This window comes from Clupea harengus, chromosome 12 (genome assembly GCF_900700415.2).
Source record: "Clupea harengus chromosome 12, Ch_v2.0.2, whole genome shotgun sequence".
NCBI classification, from domain to species: domain Eukaryota; kingdom Metazoa; phylum Chordata; class Actinopteri; order Clupeiformes; family Clupeidae; genus Clupea; species Clupea harengus.
This window is the reverse complement of record NC_045163.1, coordinates 22,723,948-22,743,346: the sequence shown is the minus strand read 5'-3', so window position 1 is coordinate 22,743,346 and position 19,399 is coordinate 22,723,948. Positions and strand designations below refer to the sequence as shown.

The window sequence follows — 19,399 nt, the reverse complement described above, 5'->3', positions numbered from 1 at the left end:
TACCACCTCATTCAGAGCTCTGGGAGTGAACCGCTCCTTTTGTGGCCTCTGGGATCTAGTAACTCACCTCTGAGGGACATCAGGCCCACTCCGTCTCCAGGCAACCTCCCTTAGGTATTCAATGGGCAACAGATGGTTCCGGTGGACTGCTCCCATCCCTCTCTCTGGCCTAATATAGTACACTGGCAGATTACCCATCTTGCCAACAACAACGTATGACCTAGATCTCCACTCGTCCAGGAGCTTGTGCTTTCCAGCGACATCAACATTTCCCGGCAGCACACAATGTCCCATCCCCAGGACTTGTTCCTTAACCAGCTCTCTAGTCGCGTTCATGACTTTTCCCAGCAGCTTCCGTAACCAGCTGGTTTGCCCTGTGCAGGTCTGACATCAGTTTCTTGACATAGTGCTGATGCCTAACCTCTTCACTACTCTCAGGAGACACTTGAAAACACAAGTCCAGAGGCAGACGAACTTCACGGCCAAACTAATTAGCAGGTAAGGGGAAAACCCAGTGGCATCATTCCAGGTGCAATTGTAGGCATGCACCAACTGACTGATCTGCTGGCTCCACATACCTCTGCTTCTGATCCAGTGTGCCCAGCATGGAAAGAAGGGTAATTTCCCAAACCCACTCCCCACCTCTTCCCCAGCTCATTTCCTGTCAAAAAACTTCAATATCCTATCTGATTAAAGGCAAAAGCCCAAAAATAAATCTTTAAAAAAAAGAAAAAACCATGGCTCCACATACCTCTGCTTTGGATCCAGTGTGCCCAGCATGCAAAGAAGGGTCCAATTAAACCTCCAGGCCGTATGGCCTTTGAGCTTCACTGTAGAGCAAACTGTCCATCATCTGCAGTTTAGGTCCCTGTCGGTAAAAAAAAATATTGTTTAAAAGTCACGCAAACGACATTGTAGCTCAACGAAAAAGTAAAGGTCCTGCTATTAGCCAATCAAATAAATAGTGTTTTCCGTTCTGGTCAGGTGACTTGATCTTAACCTATCATCAATCTAGAATTGCTTCCGGTAAGCAGATCGTTTAGGGGTCTACCCATCGTCTACCGACAGTCCCCCTCCGCAACAGTGTGGTTTATTTGGATTAACCCCCTCACATCAGTAGGTGCACATCCATCGTCCACAGACTTTTTCACTGGGTCAGTGTCTTGGGCCCTGCAAAGCTCAGTGTTGCTCAACTGTTCCAGGTTTCCGACATCCGTCTGGAATGGCATCAGGTGGGATGCTGAGAACTTCTGTACACTTTTGGAGAGTGAAACTTTCCCCAACCTCAACATGCTTGTAGAGGGCTCTGATGCTCTCAAAGGGGATGTCTTGCCGCTCATTGCTGCTCCTGGAGAACACATTCCGGGATAGTGAGTCTGCATCAATGTTATTGCATCCAGGCCTATACTGTATGGTGACACTGTATGTAGCCAGAGCAGCGAGCCAACGGTGACCAGCAGCATTCAGCTTTGCGGAAGTCAGGACATACTGTAAGTGAAATGGTTGTTATCTATCCTGACTGTGAAGTTCTCCCCATACACGTAATCATGAAACTTCTTCAACGTCAGGAACTCAAGCTGGTGGACTGGGTAATAATTCTCTGAGGGTCTCAGTTTGCGGCTTGCAAAAGCAACTGGTCGTAGCCCCTCAGGGTACTCCTGATTTAACACGGCCCTTAAACCATGCAGGCTGTTAATTACATGCAAGACCTGGTGGGGTGGTGGGGTCAGCGAAGGAACTCAAGAACTGGCGCGTTGGTCAGGCTCTGAATGACCTGTTCAACTGCAGGTGAACTGTGACTTCGAACAGCTGCATGTGCCAGACTGTTTTCTCCATGAGCCGCTGGAATGTTGCAGGAGCTCCTGTAACTCCTGGCGGAATCCTTTCACACTGATAGAAGCCAGGTGGGCAGATGCGTGCAGAATGTTGTCCTCTATTTGTCCTCCTCTGCCATCAGGAGCTGATAGTACCAACTGCGGAGGTCAAGAACACAGAACCATCGGGATCTAATAATACCCACTGCGGAGGTCAAGAACACAGAACCACTTACCTCAATTGAGACAGCCCAGGGCGTCATCAGTGCGGGGCACAGCATACTGGTCGGGAACAGTGTGTCGGTTTAAAGTGCGGTAGTCTACACACATACGGAACTGACATGACTTGTAGACTGACACCCCTGTAGATGGCGTCTCAAGTCTTCCAAGTCAGCTGATGCTATGTGATGAGACCTCTCTCTAAGCGGCTTGTCATCACTCAGCTGGACCTGGTGTTCCGCCTCCTTGGACATGCTTGTCAATCAATCAATCAATTTGTTTATTTGATCAAGAGGGACAGTGTACATTCATGAACATTAAAATGTAAATGCACCCAATTATAGCCAAAAGGCTAGTTTCCTTTGGCAGTCCCCCTGCCAGAGTGAAAAAGGCTATACAACCAGCTTCCTGGGGAGCCTAGCCTTCCACTCTTCAGGAACAGGGGAGTCTCGTTCAATTAATCAGGGCGGTATCATTCTTGCAGTGGACTTTGACTCCACTTCCTTGGGCTCAGTCACAGTATCGTCAACATGGAGGTGTGCGATAACGGTGCCAGCTGGAATGGAATGGATGGCGCATCTCTTCCCCTTTGTCCTCTCCTGCTGTCTCTGCCTTTGCGCTGCGTTTCAATGAACTTTTGGACAACCTTCTGTGGGTCCTCAGGAGCTCTGCACCAAGTTGCAACACACCCATCCTCACCACAACGGCAACAGGAGTCTTCACTGGCCCGTCTCACTGGAGTCTGCTGGTGAGTGGGCCACTCAGTGGTTGCTGTGGCTGGACAAACAGTCATGACTTTAAGCTGCTCTCTCAACTTTCTCACCTCTTTTTTCAAGGCCTTCACAGCCCCACTCTCATAGAGTTCATCATCTGTTGAGTGAAGCTTTTGGCCAGCTACTGTATGCATTGGCTGAGTTTCAAAGTGGCTATCTCACTCCAGCCTAATGGGGTGCTATGGGGTTTGTTATTTAACTCTCACTGATATATTATATTTGTCAATTGACAATATAAATAATAACTGAGCAAACCAGAAGTTTTCTTTATTTTAATTCAATTCAATTTAATTCAATTTTATTTATATAGTGCCAAAACAATTACAGAGCCCAGGCCCTGAACCCCCTTAGAGCAAGCACAATGGTGACAGGGGCAAGGAAAAACGTCCTGTTAATCAGCAAGAAACCTTAAGCAAAACTAGAGATAATTCATTATTTCCTGGAAAAGTGAAGACAAAGATAATAGTACGGCTCTCTGGCCATCTCGCGACAATTCCACCCACTTCTTGTCAGATAAGCTCTTTTTTTCCCCTTTTGACCTGACCCTGAGCCAATCAAAATACAGTAGTCATGACAGTTGTGCATAGTGGTCAATCACTAGCCAGATCATAGCACATGCAGAACCTAAACCAAAACATTGCATTCTACCCGACTTTTCACAGTTTACTTTTGTCTCTATAACTACGGTTGCTGCTCTTAAAACGACCACCTCTGTTAATACTAATAGACAGGAATTATCATGATTATATGTCCAGGTATTAGGCCTAGGTTACAATTATATATATTTATTAAGTATTGTGATTTGTTTTTTCTTGCAACCATAAATCCCTAAGTTTGAATCCATAACCACTGCTTTAAAGATGCAGTCGTGATTCTGGTGAAAGGTGGTTGATATTTGAGCTTAACAGCCAATCAAATTGCACCCCTCCATTCCGTGCTCCAGAATGTTTATTAACTGGAACTGTTCATTCCGGGCCACTATATTTGTTTCCCATTTACAGTGCTAGGACTGTGTACAAACACCTAAGCACACACACTGACTGGACAGTTAGAGGGCTGTGAGGAGCAATTCACTGAATTAGACAATAAGTATATTAGATTAGAACTGTGGCCTGCACCTTTACGGTGTAATATGTTGTCAAATATACTATAATATATTTTTTCAGATCTAATATTATAAAGATGTAACCCCTAAAGTTGTAATCCTGTGTCTTAATTCTTTGTTTCTAAGCAATGAAATGCTTAGAAAAAGACTCACACTTCTGCCTCCTGCCTTCAGAATTACAGAATCATTATTACTGTTGTAACTTTAGAAAGGATTTTGTTTTTTGACAAGTAAAACTATGTAACAAGTTCAGGTTGTGAATCAGCATCTGGAAGATGATAAACAGAAAAAAAAAGGTTTGTCAAGGTCTCTGACCGGGTACCAGCATTTCGTCACCCTCCTCCCAACATTGCGTCTTTAAAAATACTTGACCCCCACACACATATGTGGGCATACACATTCACCCACCTAACAGGACAACAAACACTCTTGTTTATGTTGAACACACCGGATAGCAAGACGGAATGAAAACAGTAAAATAATGACTTCCTTTAAACCATTCCAAAGAAATGCAGTTATGTTTCTCAAACTATTACGATTTACGTTGTATTGTGCAAATGTTTTACTGGGGTTAAATAATCCAGTCCTTTCCCCCTCTCATTTTGTTCTTTGTTTAGCTTTGGCCCGTTTCCATGGAGACCTCAGCTGAAGCCAGGCCGGTGCTAATGCAGTCTTTGGCCTCTGTTGAGTAAATCAAGATTCCAAGCCAACTGCCTTCCTGACAGAGCAGTTTACATTAGCAGTAAAACAGATTAGATAATACCAGTTTGCGGCAACAGCGACCTACCACAGGACCACAGGACGCATTAAAATCACACCTTTCAGGAAGGAAAGTGGGAAATGGTTTGTGAAAAAAAGTTAAATCGTTTTTTTCCTGCATTCTGTAAACTTGATCAATCTTTCTCTCGGAGGGTCTCGCCTCTTGAACATCTAAAACCCTTTATCTCCTTTCTACTCTGTGCGTCACATTTCCCATCCATGATAGACTTGCTCTGATAAAAAAAAATATCTTTTTAGCCTCAGCCAAGTTTCCATTTGACGATAATATCCTTTTGAATCAGTTCATGTCATTAGTGAGCTGGAATAATGCGTCTGAAAGGCTCCATAGATAGTTCAGTCCAGAGTCAATTAAGCACACAGCCTACGTGCCACATTGCCCATCACCATGTCAATGCCCATAGCAGGCTATAGTGACTCTGTTAACTACACAAACCCCAGGTCTGTGCAGAACAGAGGGCAGGCAGTTCAGCACATTTTCTAAAAACGTTTCCAAACTTTTAAATTGGTTCTAATTGCAGCTGACCAGACCCAAGCACAGCCAGCCTAATTGCTCACTGGGTTTACTGCTTTTTTGCTCTAGTCCCAAGCTGTGTGTTGGCCACCAATAGAAAGTAAAGCCTTCACTGGGGATCTTAACTGCCTGTGCCCTAAAGACACTGAGAACTGAGAAACCTGAGAACGTGATTAACGGAAGTCCAAAATGGATGACTCCTGTTACATTTATGTCTTCATGTCTCAACATCGCAGTTATTTGATGGCTTGTTTAACTCCTTGAACTTTATGGAAGACTTTAATCCTACAACGTCATTTGAAAGTTCTGCAGTGTGGTATAGCAAGTCAATGCAAAATATGGAGGCTGTTTGATTTAGCCAACACTTCTGGTATATTCAGATGAAAACGAGCATCTGAATGCTATTGATTTCATTATTATACACACTTTCTTAAGCACAACCAAGGCCTCAAACATTGGTACAATTAAAAAAATAATAGGAGTAATAAATCAATAATAATAATGAGATGGTAACTTATGAATGAAGATACCCACTTATGTTCTACCCAAAACCAGAAACATATGCAGGAGTCTAGGGACAGTAGCCTATGTCACTGTATCATCCCATTCAAATCCCCACTGATGGCAAAAGAGAAAAATGTATGTACATAGATGCACTGACCCTGGTATATGAAGGGGTAAGAATTCTTTCCAAACTTTAAATTGAAACAATTACCCAGTCACTGTTGTCTTGAATGTACCTCCGACTGAAGCCTTTATGAAAATTCTTAAAATTCTGCGTTAAAAACATGTTTGAACGTAGCCACACATTTCAAGAACATTTTGTTTGAATTAACACTTCTATAATATATACAGTATAATTAAATAAATACACATTATTTCACAAAGACAAGGAACAATCTGCATTGGCAACAATGACGACATAAGATATTGCTTTTAGTGAACGTCACTGCAATCTGAGCGACCACCAACAGATACCTTTTCAGTGAACTTCACACCCTAATGCACATGTGAAGAGAGAACTCTAATCCTCTAATCCACAAAGAACCAAGACAGCACCCTCAGGGCTATCTGTATTAACACCATACTCCTATTGGTATGGTCAAACATGATGACGGTGAAATGAATCAGGCAACATTCTGTCCGTTCTAACCTCACTTCCTATTTCCTTTTGTTTTTAGTGTCTGACTTTCATGTGCAGATACACACATACTGTGGCAAAAAATTGCCCTATAAATACCAACACACACACACACACACACAAACACACACACAGAGAGAGAGAGCGCATATGCTGTCAGTCATGGCAGGTTGGGGCATGTTTCCCGTCATTCATTCTAAGACTCCACACTACCACTCACTCACTCACTTGCCTGCGGATAGAAATACCCTTTTGCCTTAATTGATTTTCTTTTGACCTAGCATTCTAAACAGCCATCTCACTGTGAGGGCATAACATTCATGTTATAACGAGGTGTGATGTGGGAGGAAAAACAAACATGACCAATGGATGATCTGCACCCCGGAAGGTGAAGAGTGGGTTAATATTTCCCTGCTCCATAACTGGCAGAGGTATGCTGGAATGCCGGCCTCCTCGTACGCCGGTGCCGAACCTCCGAGACAAACAGTGGAGGTCAAAGTGACCCTTTCATCCGCCTTCACCGCCCAGCCAGGTGGAAAAAATTCATCTTGACAAGTCTCCGCGCACTGTGTTCACTTCTGTGAATGCCCAACAACCCAGGGCTAGTAACCGTGTCTAAATACTGAACATAAAGAGCTTGCACCTCGACTGAACATTCCAATTAGGAAGAACCCTCTTATGAAACACACACCAACACACACAAAGCCTATGAGCTTTGGTTTATGCATCATGGTGCACTGTATCCTACATCATTCTTATGGACCCAGATAAGACAGAGAGCAAAAATAAATCTCCTTTCACTTTTTAAAATGTCATTTTTTTATTTAAATACCTATGTAACAGGAGCTATTAGTTCTCTTTACATTCAACACAGTTATGCATAACAAGGTAACTACAGGTTTTAAAAAAATCGAAATAATTTAACCGTTATTTATACCACATAAATACATTAATTTAAATGCAGGATGATTTACAGAATTAGTTCAGTCTTTTCATTTCTTAAATCTTTCACAATCTAAGGCACAGTAGAGGTTGAGTGAAATGGGAATGGTATTTATAAAGGCTCGATTCTTCATAACTGAACCACAGACCCTAACACATTTACACCAACACAGCAACATCAATATTTTGCCAGGTTGAGAGTTTCAGTGTCCATTCAGACACAGCACGGTGACAGTCGGGCTCATTCTTGTGGGAGGAATCCAAAATGGTTCATCCAAAACCTTACATGGCCTTGCAGTACTGTAGGCCCAGCATGTAGCCTATGAGCACCATAGCTGTCTCCAGTGATTCAGTCTCATGTCATGATTACAGCCAGTCAGCAGAGGAAACGCACGTGTGTGTGTGTGTGTGTGTGTGTGTGTGTGTGTATGCAGGGAATGGGGGTTGAATGCTCCACTGAAACTCAAAGGGAATTCTTCACAGGCCAAACCAAGCAGCCCCAAAACACAAAGGCAGGGGGTTAGGGGCTGTGTCAACATCTCCAGTAGGCTAACTGCCCATTTATGGGCTTAGTGAGTTTCCATAGCAGGGTGGTTGAGTGCATTGTAAACAGGTTGACAGGAAACACATGGTCATGCTGGCACCTTGAAGAACATGAACTCCCAGTACCCAGTCTAATGACTTGTTCGGAGTGCTGAAACACAAATACTGTATTGGAGAAGATTAAAACGACCTTCATATCCATTGCATTGAAGCTATGAAATCTAAAAAAAACCAAACATATATCATTATATTTTCTTCAAATGACCTGTAAGGACTCTTCATACAGCAGTGGTTGATATACTGCGAATGTAGCTAACATCACAGGCTAGCATAATCACAGGTCTAATAATGGTAGCAAGATCTGCTGCTTCGTAGTGTGGTGAAGTGTCCGACCACTGGGGAGATCTTCAGCTTATCATCCAGCAGAACTGTTCTCCAATCAAAGATGTTAGTACAAAGGGGGTGGAATCCCGTCACAGGTAGTCCTCCAATCAAAGATGTTAGTACAAAGGGGGGTGGGATCCTGTCCCAGGGATTTGAGATGTCATGCGTATGCAGCCACAGCAATGATGATCTGAATCGCCATGGAGACACACGGCAACTGGCCGACGATGTAGGACAGCGACCGCGTTGGCGCTGTGAGAGCAAACAGGTAGGCGAGGGTGTGCATGACACGGGCCAGGAAAAAGACCAGGAAATGACCTCTTGCCACAGACAGGGAGGGACCAATCATGGAGTAGATAGCGCCCAGGAAGAGGAAGGGGTAGATGTTTTCCATGTCATTGCGATGTGCTCTGAGAATGAGAAGAAAACACAAGAAAAAAGAAAAGAAATATCACAAGTTAAAACCATGTCAGGAACACTCCAGGAAGGTCATCCAAGACACCAACGCTAGATCACAGTAGTAATTCAAAAATGCATAAACATTAACAAATGCAATGTTCACTATGTACACACAACATTTTCACCACAGTGATCATTCAAATTCCTCATTTCAGACATAAACAACATTTCCAAATATTTAGCCAGGGAAAGTGTGAGGAATAAAGCAAGTTTCTATTAGAACTCCTCTCATCGACAGTGACAGTTCAGAAAGTGAAACATATACACTGCGTCCTACATAAAGTCTTGGATACGTTTTTTTTTGTATAAGGAATACCACACAACATACGTACACACACACAGCCAGGGTAACATCTGGTTTTCATTTTAAGAGTTGTGAAACTGTGGGGTGTCTGACTCAACCTGAACAGGGGCCAGAGCAACAGTAATATTCCTCGCTGAGAATTGTACCATGGAGTACCATGCACCGGATTCACACACAAAAAAACCTAGAACAATCTAAAACGTCAAACATATCCTGCCGTGCATAAGCCTGATGAGTGATCATCACTGACTCAGGACCAGCAGTGAAATTCCTGCCTCATCCCAGAGCCCTTTCACTTTTACGGAACAACCCCCTCATGACCTTCTTGCCATTGCGATTCCTGAACCGCCTAGCCTGCCCCAGTCATTATAGCATTATGTCCAGCTTCCTGTGGTAAAGAACACACTCTTGTGGAACCTTGTGTGGAAACACACTCTCAGCTTCTCACTTTCTCTCAGCTGTGCTTATCTTTTTTTCCTGTGCAGTCTATCGGTCTCCATACCTTCCCCGCCATACCCTAAACATTCCATATGCCCTCCTCTTTCTGCATACGCCTACTACACCGATATTACAAATGCACAGATCAACCAAACGGATTAACATGCACACAGTCACCTCTATGTTTTCACATTATTCAGAAGTGCTTTGGATGGGAGCATTTCAAACACACTAAGCTATGCTAAGACACTACCCTTCATCCCTCTCTACCCAACACGTTTCTGTTCAGACCTGTCAGCTAAATCTGCCTCATAGCACAACCTGTCTGCCTCGCGGGAAAAAAAATGGATGCCGCTTATCGCCGGAGTGATATCAATCTTCTTTCCTCTGCACATGTCTGCCAAGGAAGCAGGGGGCCCCATTGTACTAGCCCTGCCGAGACCTTTTTCTGTGGCTGCATGAGAGGTGAGAGAACACAAGCACCTCTGGGTAATAACCTCCCCTGATCCAGACAATGACTATGATACCCTAGAGACTAAGTTTCCTCTCAGTAAGTATAAACTAATATTATCCTAACCAGAAACTGCTACACCCTGCACATCCATTGCAGCATGTATACACCTAGGCACAGACATACCATTGCATGCACTCATGTCATACACATACATGGATGCATGGAACAGCATTGGTGTCTTACATGCACATGTTAACACAGATTTTCTATCTCCCTCTCCCTCTCCCTTTCTCTCCGGGATCTCAGAAGTAGGAGGCACTTGGGACAGAGAATGAACAGAGATACTGATTGGCAAAACAGGGACACCTGCAGAGGTGCGTTTGTTCACTGCCAGATGTAGTTTAAAACAAGAGATCACTTTAGCACAAAATTGAACACTTTCAGTGTTTATTTTGCATGTCAGCCAAGCCAATGCAATATCTTCCATGTTTATGTTTCTGAGTGCTGTGGTGTGTTTCTGAGAGAGAGAGAGTCTTCAGTGGTAGGAAAACAGATGTCTGCCTAACCCCCCATGCCTTAAAGATCTTTCTCCTGCATGCTACGACAACACATGCACAGCACACACTCCCAGGAGAGCAAAACAGATGTCTTACGCAGTAAATAAGGAATTCACAAGCCCAATGTCAGCCAAAAAAAAAAAGAAATCTTCCAATTAAGCTGTAGCAACATTTGTTCCCATTTTCTGAGAACTCACCTCAAACACCGTTCCACGTATGGATCTTCCCGGTAAAATTCTATTCCTCCATGCCTGAGAGCGTCCTCTGGGTTTGCAAAAGCCTGTCAGAGAGGCAAAGAGGAACAAGTTTTCCTTTAAGCAACTCAATCACCAAGATAATTCAACATTACATTCAGTACAATGGAAAAAAGGACAAATGAATTGTTTTGGGTTACATATAGGCTGTATAAGTGATTAAGTGATTAGTTAATTGAAGGGTAAACGTGTAACCATTAACTTCGGATGAATAACTGCTTGTAAATCGGAAATAAGTACAGTTTTTAAAGTTGTCATCCAGAAAGATATTTATAAATAGAAGAGAAGAAGAAGAAGAAGAATATCTTATACCATTAAAACGTCTATTCATAATTTAGGGTTGTGATATAGTTTTAACAACATGCAACGTAAGGAGGTTATAGTTAACAAGCTTAAAATTGCATTATATCCCACCTTTTTCCGCAGTCGTACTTGTCCAGTAATAACTGCCAGTGTGTACATCTTTAAGAGTAGCATCGTGCCGTAGAAAACAAAACACGCGAACACCTCGTTCCTTAACATCTTGACCGAAGGCTATTGGACTTGGAATGATGACGCTCCGTGAAGCGCACGCTCTTTATACACTAACCGCGGGCACCCCTCGGCATCCTCATAGTCCCCACAAAGTTTTTTCAAAGTCTTCCATTTCCTGTTGCGAGTAAGCAATTAGATATTTGTAGGTTACAAATTTACACAATCTGCAGTTTTAATACGGAGTTCACTGTTTGCTAAGCATGTCCTAGGGGGTTGCGCTTATTGTGTAATGTGGACTTTTTCTTTGGACACGTGCCCAATTTTATGATAAATCATGACGCCTCAATACAACCGCGGCAGTGAAAGTGAGTGTGTGTGCGCTCGCCCAGGGTCGTTGCTAGGAGTTGAAAACGTTCATGTAGGGTGGGGGTCCGGGGTGACTGATTCACAGGACATGGGCATCGCCATTGGGTAGGCTACCCACAAACTCGTGTTGATAATGGAGAAGACATTTACGAGTTTTTAAAGAAAGTAAAGGTCTATAAAGGGTGCTGTCTGGAGATCGATTTTAGACTAGGATACCATGTATTACAGTTGTGTCCAAAGATTTATCTCATGTAATGCCCTTTTACCTTGCTCAAAATGGTCAGAAACAGGAGATAACTTCCTTCACCTCCCCTCTAGCTTCGCATGCGCCTCGTTGCATTCATAACTTTTCTTTTTGAAAAAGCTTAGCCCTCAATCCATAGCCTTCACATATTGCTATTGCAATTAGCTAGCTAGTTACCACCTGATACCACCAACGAAAAGCCCTGTGACCAAGGGTTTAATTTATTAAACATTGTGTACGCACAGACCTTTAAATCTATCGCAATCGTCTCGTTTTAAAAACCAACCTGCATTGAATTGTGCTTGAATGCTCGCCTGTCACACTGCTCCCAGAGTCATCCCACAATCATCTATAAATGTTCAATGTATAATGTCTCATGAGTGTGCTAACCTTTATAACGATCCTTTATTGGATAATCGAGGAGAGAGAGACGGCAGAAAAAGAGTCGACGTTTGCAGAGTAAGAGAAAGTCTTCACGAAAAGTGAACCAAGTAAAAAAGTGAAATGTGTTATGTATTAACAGACGTTGTTAAAAAGTATAGCTTACCATCTGTCTGGTGTTATCGTGGACTGCAAATCATATGGGGTGCCAAGTGTAACAGATATTTTCATTTTGTGGATAAAAAATTACAAGTACAAGTCTTTGGTGTAGGCCCCGTTCCGTAAAAAAAAAACGTCCATGGTGGGGACTCCTCTGGATGACGGGTTTGATTGGTTCTTCCATAAATACTCTACGTCACTGCAGCAGAAGGCTACGTCTGGTGCTATGTTTAATGGAAAAATTGAGTTTGTGTTTGAAAGTATGATGTGCAGAAAAGGGCTTTGGTCCAATACATCCCGCGGGTCGACAGGTTAAAAGAACGCACAGGCTTCTTAAGAGATGTGATAGGACCAGCCTAGCCCAGTGAATCAGTGTGCTGCTGTCCCTGGTCGTTGGCCAAAATTTAAAAAAATAAATAAGTGATAAATTAAATCACATCGGCCCCAGATTATGCCAGATTAGCAGTTCAACCCTGCCTGTAACTGTTGCGATGTGTCTCCTGCTTACACAAAATACGTGCGTTCCAAGTAGTGTGAAGTAGATCTGCTGCTTGACTGGCCCAAAACATACTTGCATCATACCATATTTTTTCAAGGGATTCAATGCACGATTAGAATGAAAGATGGATACATGTCTGACCTGTCTTTATTCTTGCTTTTGTAATAAAAAAAATAAAAAAAATAATAAATATGAGATCCGGGTCTACTCATAAAATATTCGGGGTGTGTGCCGTTTTACCCTGCGGGCGTGGAATCTTTGGAATTTGCGCTATACCACACTCAGATGGAGCGCGTTTACAGTGCACGCTATGCGGTGACATTTCAAAAGATTCCGATTCAAAAGATTTACTTTGGGCGAAGTGACGTATTTTCCTTTGTAAATTAAATGCGTTGGATCATGTCACAGGGAGGCGGCACTCTCAGTTTCGTCTGCATTTATTTGGAGGGTGGTGTTCTTGACCAAGCATGATATTTCATGAATCTAATCATGAACTGAACTAGTCACGTTGGCCTCTGGAGCATGACGGGTGTGCTCACGCCTTGCTGTTTGTTGTACAATAAACAGACAGGCTTACAATGGAATTATTAGCAGTTTGTTGAGATCTAATGAAACTTACTTTCTAAAATTGCCCTGTTTCATTATTGAATTAAGATTTACAATGAAAACATGTACAATGAAGCACCTCCCTTCCTAACTGCCACTTCGACTAGCGCTTAACTTGCACTTACAACAGTTACATTCCTGCACTTATTTTTCTTTTCTATTTAGTTTCTTCTATTTCTTATGTAAAGTAGTATTTATTGTTACACCAGGTTTCTATTGCTCGTAGCTTGACTGTTCTCTCCTTTGTACGTGGCTTTGGACAAAAGCGTCTGCTAAATGACTACATGTAAATGTAATGAAGAGAAAGTTGTAGCCTAATACAAAACATACTTTGGCATTTCAAAACACTACTAGCAGGTGTTCCCTACTCCTTGAATCAATACTAACTGAATCTCTGACTATTGCTGCAGTTTCTGTATCTTATAGTGTGGTTATGGTTTGTTGTATTTTCTTAGGGACAGGTTTACCTTCAGTTTAATGTAATTTGTCAAATGACACATTAATCATTGTAATTAAATAAATTACTCCTAAACTGACATATTCAAAACAGAAGTAACCCAAAATCACTTAATCCTCATGAATACATGTTGTAATTTCTGTCAGAAAAAATACAGCCTCCACTTTTATCCCAAAGGACTATGTGAGCGAGCATTGTGAGGCCACCTTGGGTGACTCTTTAGGTCACTGGAAAAACATCACGTCAGTTTGGGGAGTCCATTTTTCATCAAGAAATGATAGCATTTAGATAGTGTAGATATAATTTAGGATATACATTTTAGGTTATTACTATGAAAAGTAAAAACAAGGAACTGTACAATCAAAATATTGTGCTGATTTAGCAGATTTGGAATAACATCATTAATCCAGGACTAGCTAATCTGGTGTTAATCATCTAATTTAGGAGGCCTTGATAAACTATTCTGCGGTGGGTTTCCCAATAATAGTGTCTCTTAGCATATTACGAAGACTTGAAAGGTATACCTTACTAAAGTTGTTTACTGTTCTATGCATTCCCAAACCATCTCTTAACCACCTTAAGATAATTCTTGTGTATACTTTAGGAGGGCGAATCATTCCCAAACCATCTCTTGAGGGTTCCCTTAAGAGAACCTTTCTTGTGTATACTTTAGGAGGGCGAATCATTCTCAAACCATCTCTTGAGGGTTCCCTTAAGATAACCTTTCTTGTGTTTTCTTGTGTATACTTTAGGAGGGCGAATCATTATCATACCATCTCTTGAGAGTTCCCTTAAAAGGAACCTTCTTGTGTATACTTTAAGAGGGCAAACCCATTTTTCTGGAATTGATTACTGTCATTCATGTAGGTTTGAGCATGCCTGAGATGAGTATGATGGGTATGACTCAGATTGGAGTTCAGGTGATCATTATTAGAAAGAGCAAAATCAAAAGCCAATATAAACAAGTTCCCAAATAATGACGGCTGTAGGCTAGATATTACTCATAGATTTGTATTTGCAAGAGATTCAAAATTAAAGGCTAAATAATTCATACTGATGTTTTTTTCTTTTTATTTAATGAAGCACAAAATGTAATGTAGCGCGTATCTTGGTCTTACATCACAGCCAGTGCATACATCCAGACTCTAACGCAACATTATTAGGCTCTAAAATGCTTGTTAAGGTATAGCTAAAAGTGGTCCTGGCTGACCTTAGAAAAGTATCTCTTAGAGAAGGTATACCTATAGCTAAGGACGTTCTGTGAAACACCTCAAAACGTTGATGTACAGCTTAAGGTATGATTCACAAATGACGTAGCGTTCTAAAGGCTTTGGGAAAGCCACCCTGGCCTGCTTCCCTCAGGCATAATAGAGGCCTTGTCTGGAAAGCTGTTTCTACATGTGTAAAGGAAAGTGTAGACAAAGATTTAGTTTCATGAGTAAAACACAAAACATTTCTTAGTTGGAGCACTATTACCAGAAAAGAACCACTACCACCACGGAGAATCCACTGGAATAGTTTTGTTCAGTACAGTAGTCGCACATACACCAGAAATGAACCCAACCCAGTTCTTAGTTTTCATCTTAATCATTTATTCAAGTGAAGTGCATATGATGCAAATGACAAGTGTCACAAGCCTGTGTGTCATTCCTCCAAATCAGCCAAGTATTCAGTTTCTAGGTAATCAGAGGACGAGGAGGTGCTGATGGAGCTGAGGTCATCGCAGCAGTCCTCTGCGTCGGAGAAGGAGGAGGTGTAGTGGAGGCCGGAGAGCCGGTGGTACTCCAGGGGGGGCACCTCCGCGACCGCTGGCCTGGCGCTCCGACCCCTCTTCCATGTGAACCCCCTACACATGTCCACGAGCTGAGTGCAGATGGCACAACCCATCGTGTCTATCACACACACAGAGACAGACAGACAGACAGACTGACATACACACTCACACACACTGAGCTTTTTTTAAATGCTGTCTTACTCACACATTAGATACACTCTCACACACACTCTTCCCTGTCCCTTCAAAACCACAAAACAGCTTCTGGTCTGTTTTCTGATAGCAGTAAATAAGCTCTAACAGACATCTGGAATCTCTGGTGCTTCACGACTGTGACACCCCCACTGATTCACCTTAGACACTAAGCTGTGAGCACCCAGATTATCTGACACACACACACACACACACACACACACAGACAGACATTACACATACACTGGTGAAAGTCTGAGACTGTGTGACTGGGGAAAGGTGACAGTATGGCTGTGTTTGTCTGACTGGTGTGTTGTCCAGGGCACTCCTGTTGTCAAGGCGTTTAGCCCCGAGGTTTCACAGCTGGTTGACTGGATGAAGGAGCTGTGAAGCAGAGAGAGAGAGAGAGAGTGTGAGCGGGAAGATGAAGCGCGGAGACGTCAGTCAGTCAGGTAGGCTGGCAGTCAGTCAGTCAGTCAGTCAGTCACACAGGCAGACCCGCTTCGTGTGCGTCTGCCTCGTCTGCCTCGCTCGGGTGCGGCGCCTGGGGCTGCCAGAGAAGGTTGGCGGGAGTGCAGAGTTCACGGGTTCAGCGGCGCAGCTCCCGGTGCTGATTCAGACCGCAGACGGGCGCGAGGTAAATATTTACAGGAGCTCATCACCACCAGCTGCGCTGACACGAAAACATGGATCCTCCTCTTTCCCTGTGGATCAAATATCTCTCGTTCTCTCTGCTCTCTGCTCACTCTCTCTCGGTAACCTTCCTCTGGTAAAGCTAGGAGTGCTCAGATGTTGGAAACACGCACCGTCACTCTGTATCCATTGCATCCACACCCTCACTGTTACAGTAGTAGTAAGGCGGGAATGATGAGAGTGAATCATCCGACGGAAAGCTTAACTGTAGGTGCCCCTGGACTCTCTCCCTCTCCGTGCGTTGGACGCCCAGGTGCAGTCCAGACGTGTTGGTGGAGCCTCCAGCAGGAATGACAGTGGAGGGAGTGCCTCTTAGGTGACATCCAGAGGTTTTTCTTAGGCCCTGTTCCTGTCTGGGATTAAAAGGAATGTGAGAGATGTGAGGCTTTGTAGAGAAACCCTGTAGAGAAAGGCTGAGTTCAGTGTCTGGGCACCCACGCAGGACCTTGAGAGACTACTGTCTGACTACTTTCACTGGAATTCTGAATAAGTTGCTTCATAATTTAAATGAGATATGGTAAGAATGTGTTGATTCATTCACAAACACTCATCATAGAGTTATTTTAATGAACAACATTAGCTTGGCCATAACTCCCCCCCTCTCCCTTCACAAAGTAACTGGCAGACGGGGATGCCCGTTACTTTGGAATATGATTGCTTTAAACGACAGGATGATGGCCATTTTTTAATAGAGCCAACACAGTCCTGGAGAGGAAAAAGAAAGGAAAGATTTATGGATGTTGCTATGGAAATGTGTTCTAAAAAGTATAATAACCAGCAGCTTTCACAATGTTTTGGCCCATCAGTGGTACATTTAGATAGTTTTTTTTAAACACGCTAATTCACCATATTGCATTTATTATCACATCACATTCTCAACTCATTTATCAGAGAGGTCAGTTAAACATTCTGCCCTGTTGTCTTTTCTTGAGATCACTGGACTGGCCAAACATAGCTCCTGCGCACATGTAATCTGTTGTTGGAACATCCATATCCCTCTGCACCCATGTACTTCAGCTGGTTTATTTCGGTGAGGAAATGTCAGAGTCGGTGAAGCATCAGTAATGACACTCATGAAAGATTCATTGTGGTGAAGCCGATTGGACACAAGCCAGCTGGGCTATGGGGGGGGTGGGGGGGGTGGGTGGAGACACCCACGCCTGTGGACATAATCGACGGACTCACCTTGCTCCCACATTCACATGACTCTTGTAACCTACATGCCACGGTATTGTCCCGAGCCCTTGTTTTACAAATGAGCCTCATTTGCATTTGAAGCCAGTGCTGGAGAGGATGCTGCTGGTAAGGCGTGCCCCACCCAGCCAAAATAGCCTCCAGTTACACCCTGCCATGTCAGCCCTTTGAAAAAAGCCTTAATTTGAACACTAAAGATAATCTTAATTCTATAACCTTTGTACAGAGATAAGATTAAGATATAACTACACCTGGTAGGCTTGTCTTCTAATACTTTACATTCTGATTGGTGATAAGCTTTCATTCTTTATCTCCATTTGTACCCAGTCTTTGGTAAATACAAAAATATAATGAATCCCTTCAGGGGACAAAATGGGTTCATGCAAAGTGTGGCTGCAGGTCTGGACCAAACGTGCAGCAGCCTGCTAGCAGCATCCATGCTAATGTTTTGATTGGGTGCAGAGAGCCAGCTGGATCACTCACAGGGAGCCAGATGCCTCAGACGAAAAAGACAACATTTATTTTTTTAAAGAAAAAGAAAGTCTGAAGAATATTTTCAAACTTGCTGTACAGAATCAGGATGGGTCCTACCTTTTTACATGTCTTCCCCTGCAACCTCCTAAGCGCCTCCTTCCAGTCTCATCTCCCCCTCTTCTCTCTCCAGCTCTCTATGCGTAGCCTGCTACTGGAGGAGAGGGGAGTCAAAATGACATCACACCCACGTCTAGATTTCTTTTTTTTTCCGCTCACACACACACTTTTGCCATCCTCCAAGGATACTGCTGGGGACAGGGGTGGGGTGTGTGTGTAGCAGAGGAAGTGGTGACGGGGGTGGGGCAGCATGAGATGGATGAATACGGTCAGTAGAGGCACAGCTGGATTTCCCAGCATGCAACACAGGTCATTGGCCTTGCTGCGCGTAATCAATGTGTAGCCGCTGGTCTTTTAAAGTGACACATTGTATCTGTTACAGCAGCCTGAAATCAATCACAGGACCCAGATACTAAGTCATCACAGATGATCTCTGTTTATTGCTCTTTTGAGAATTACTTTGAGTTTATTTTATTTTTCTATTAATCTAGTTCATTATTGGAAGCAGAATTCTAATAGTCTTTTATTTGTTTTCTCCATATTGGAAGAGAACTGTTGTTTTTGGGGAAAACAAATTATGTTGTTGAAATGATATCACCAGCTGGGCAGTGCTGTGAAACCCATTAGGCGGGAGAGACAGATGATTGGCAGGCCCTGCAGAATCATAGATGAAAGGGAATGTTGTACATGGGGTCCTTCCAACAGCACTACAAAAAATGGGGTGAAGGCACGAACCCAGATAATCTGATTTCAACCGTGACATTCCCCACTTTCATACACGTATGGCTGTGGCTGGAACCAGAGTACGCCAGGGGGATTGGCTTAGTGCTGTTCCAGAGCAAACAAGTTGTATTAAAAAGACAAAAGAGCACAAGTCTAACTGTGCTGAAAAGGGAAAGATGGACCACCACAGACCAAAGAGAGAGAGAGAGAGAAAGTGAGAGAGAAAGAGAAAGTGAGAGAGAAAAAGAGAGAGAGAAAGTGAGAGAGAAGGTGAGAGAGAGAGAAAGTGAGAGAGAAAGAGAAAGTGAGAGAGAAAAAGAGAGAGAGAAAGTGAGAGAGAGAGAAAGTGTGAGAGAAAAAGTGTGAGA

The 19,399-nt window shown here is 43.1% G+C and overlaps 1 protein-coding gene and 1 long non-coding RNA gene across 2 annotated transcripts; both read right to left on the bottom strand.

Annotated features, from left to right (window-relative positions):
• Nucleotides 1-7,144: 7,144 nt before the first annotated feature.
• On the bottom strand, nucleotides 7,145-11,420 carry ptges (prostaglandin E synthase). Its single transcript, XM_012839865.3, has 3 exons — nucleotides 11,093-11,420; nucleotides 10,622-10,704; nucleotides 7,145-8,622 (listed from the first exon to the last, which is right to left on the bottom strand). The coding sequence occupies exons 1-3, from the start codon at nucleotides 11,198-11,200 to the stop codon at nucleotides 8,373-8,375; spliced, it is 441 nt and encodes a 146-aa protein (XP_012695319.1). The 5' UTR covers nucleotides 11,201-11,420; the 3' UTR covers nucleotides 7,145-8,372.
• Nucleotides 11,421-15,435: 4,015 nt separating this feature from the next.
• On the bottom strand, nucleotides 15,436-19,284 carry LOC116222819. Its single transcript, XR_004164792.2, has 2 exons — nucleotides 18,309-19,284; nucleotides 15,436-16,876 (listed from the first exon to the last, which is right to left on the bottom strand). It is a non-coding gene; the product is annotated as an uncharacterized LOC116222819 (long non-coding RNA).
• Nucleotides 19,285-19,399: the final 115 nt, after the last annotated feature.

Excerpts from the sequence above, each read along its gene's own strand:
- ptges (XM_012839865.3), bottom strand. The coding sequence starts at position 11,200 with ATGTTAAGGAACGAGGTGTTCGCGTGTTTTGTTTTCTACGGCACGATG. Across the intron at positions 10,705-11,092 it reads AAGTACGACTGCGGAAAAAG|GCTTTTGCAAACCCAGAGGA; the intron begins GTGGGATATAAT and ends CCTCTCTGACAG. Across the intron at positions 8,623-10,621 it reads TACGTGGAACGGTGTTTGAG|AGCACATCGCAATGACATGG; the intron begins GTGAGTTCTCAG and ends TCTCATTCTCAG.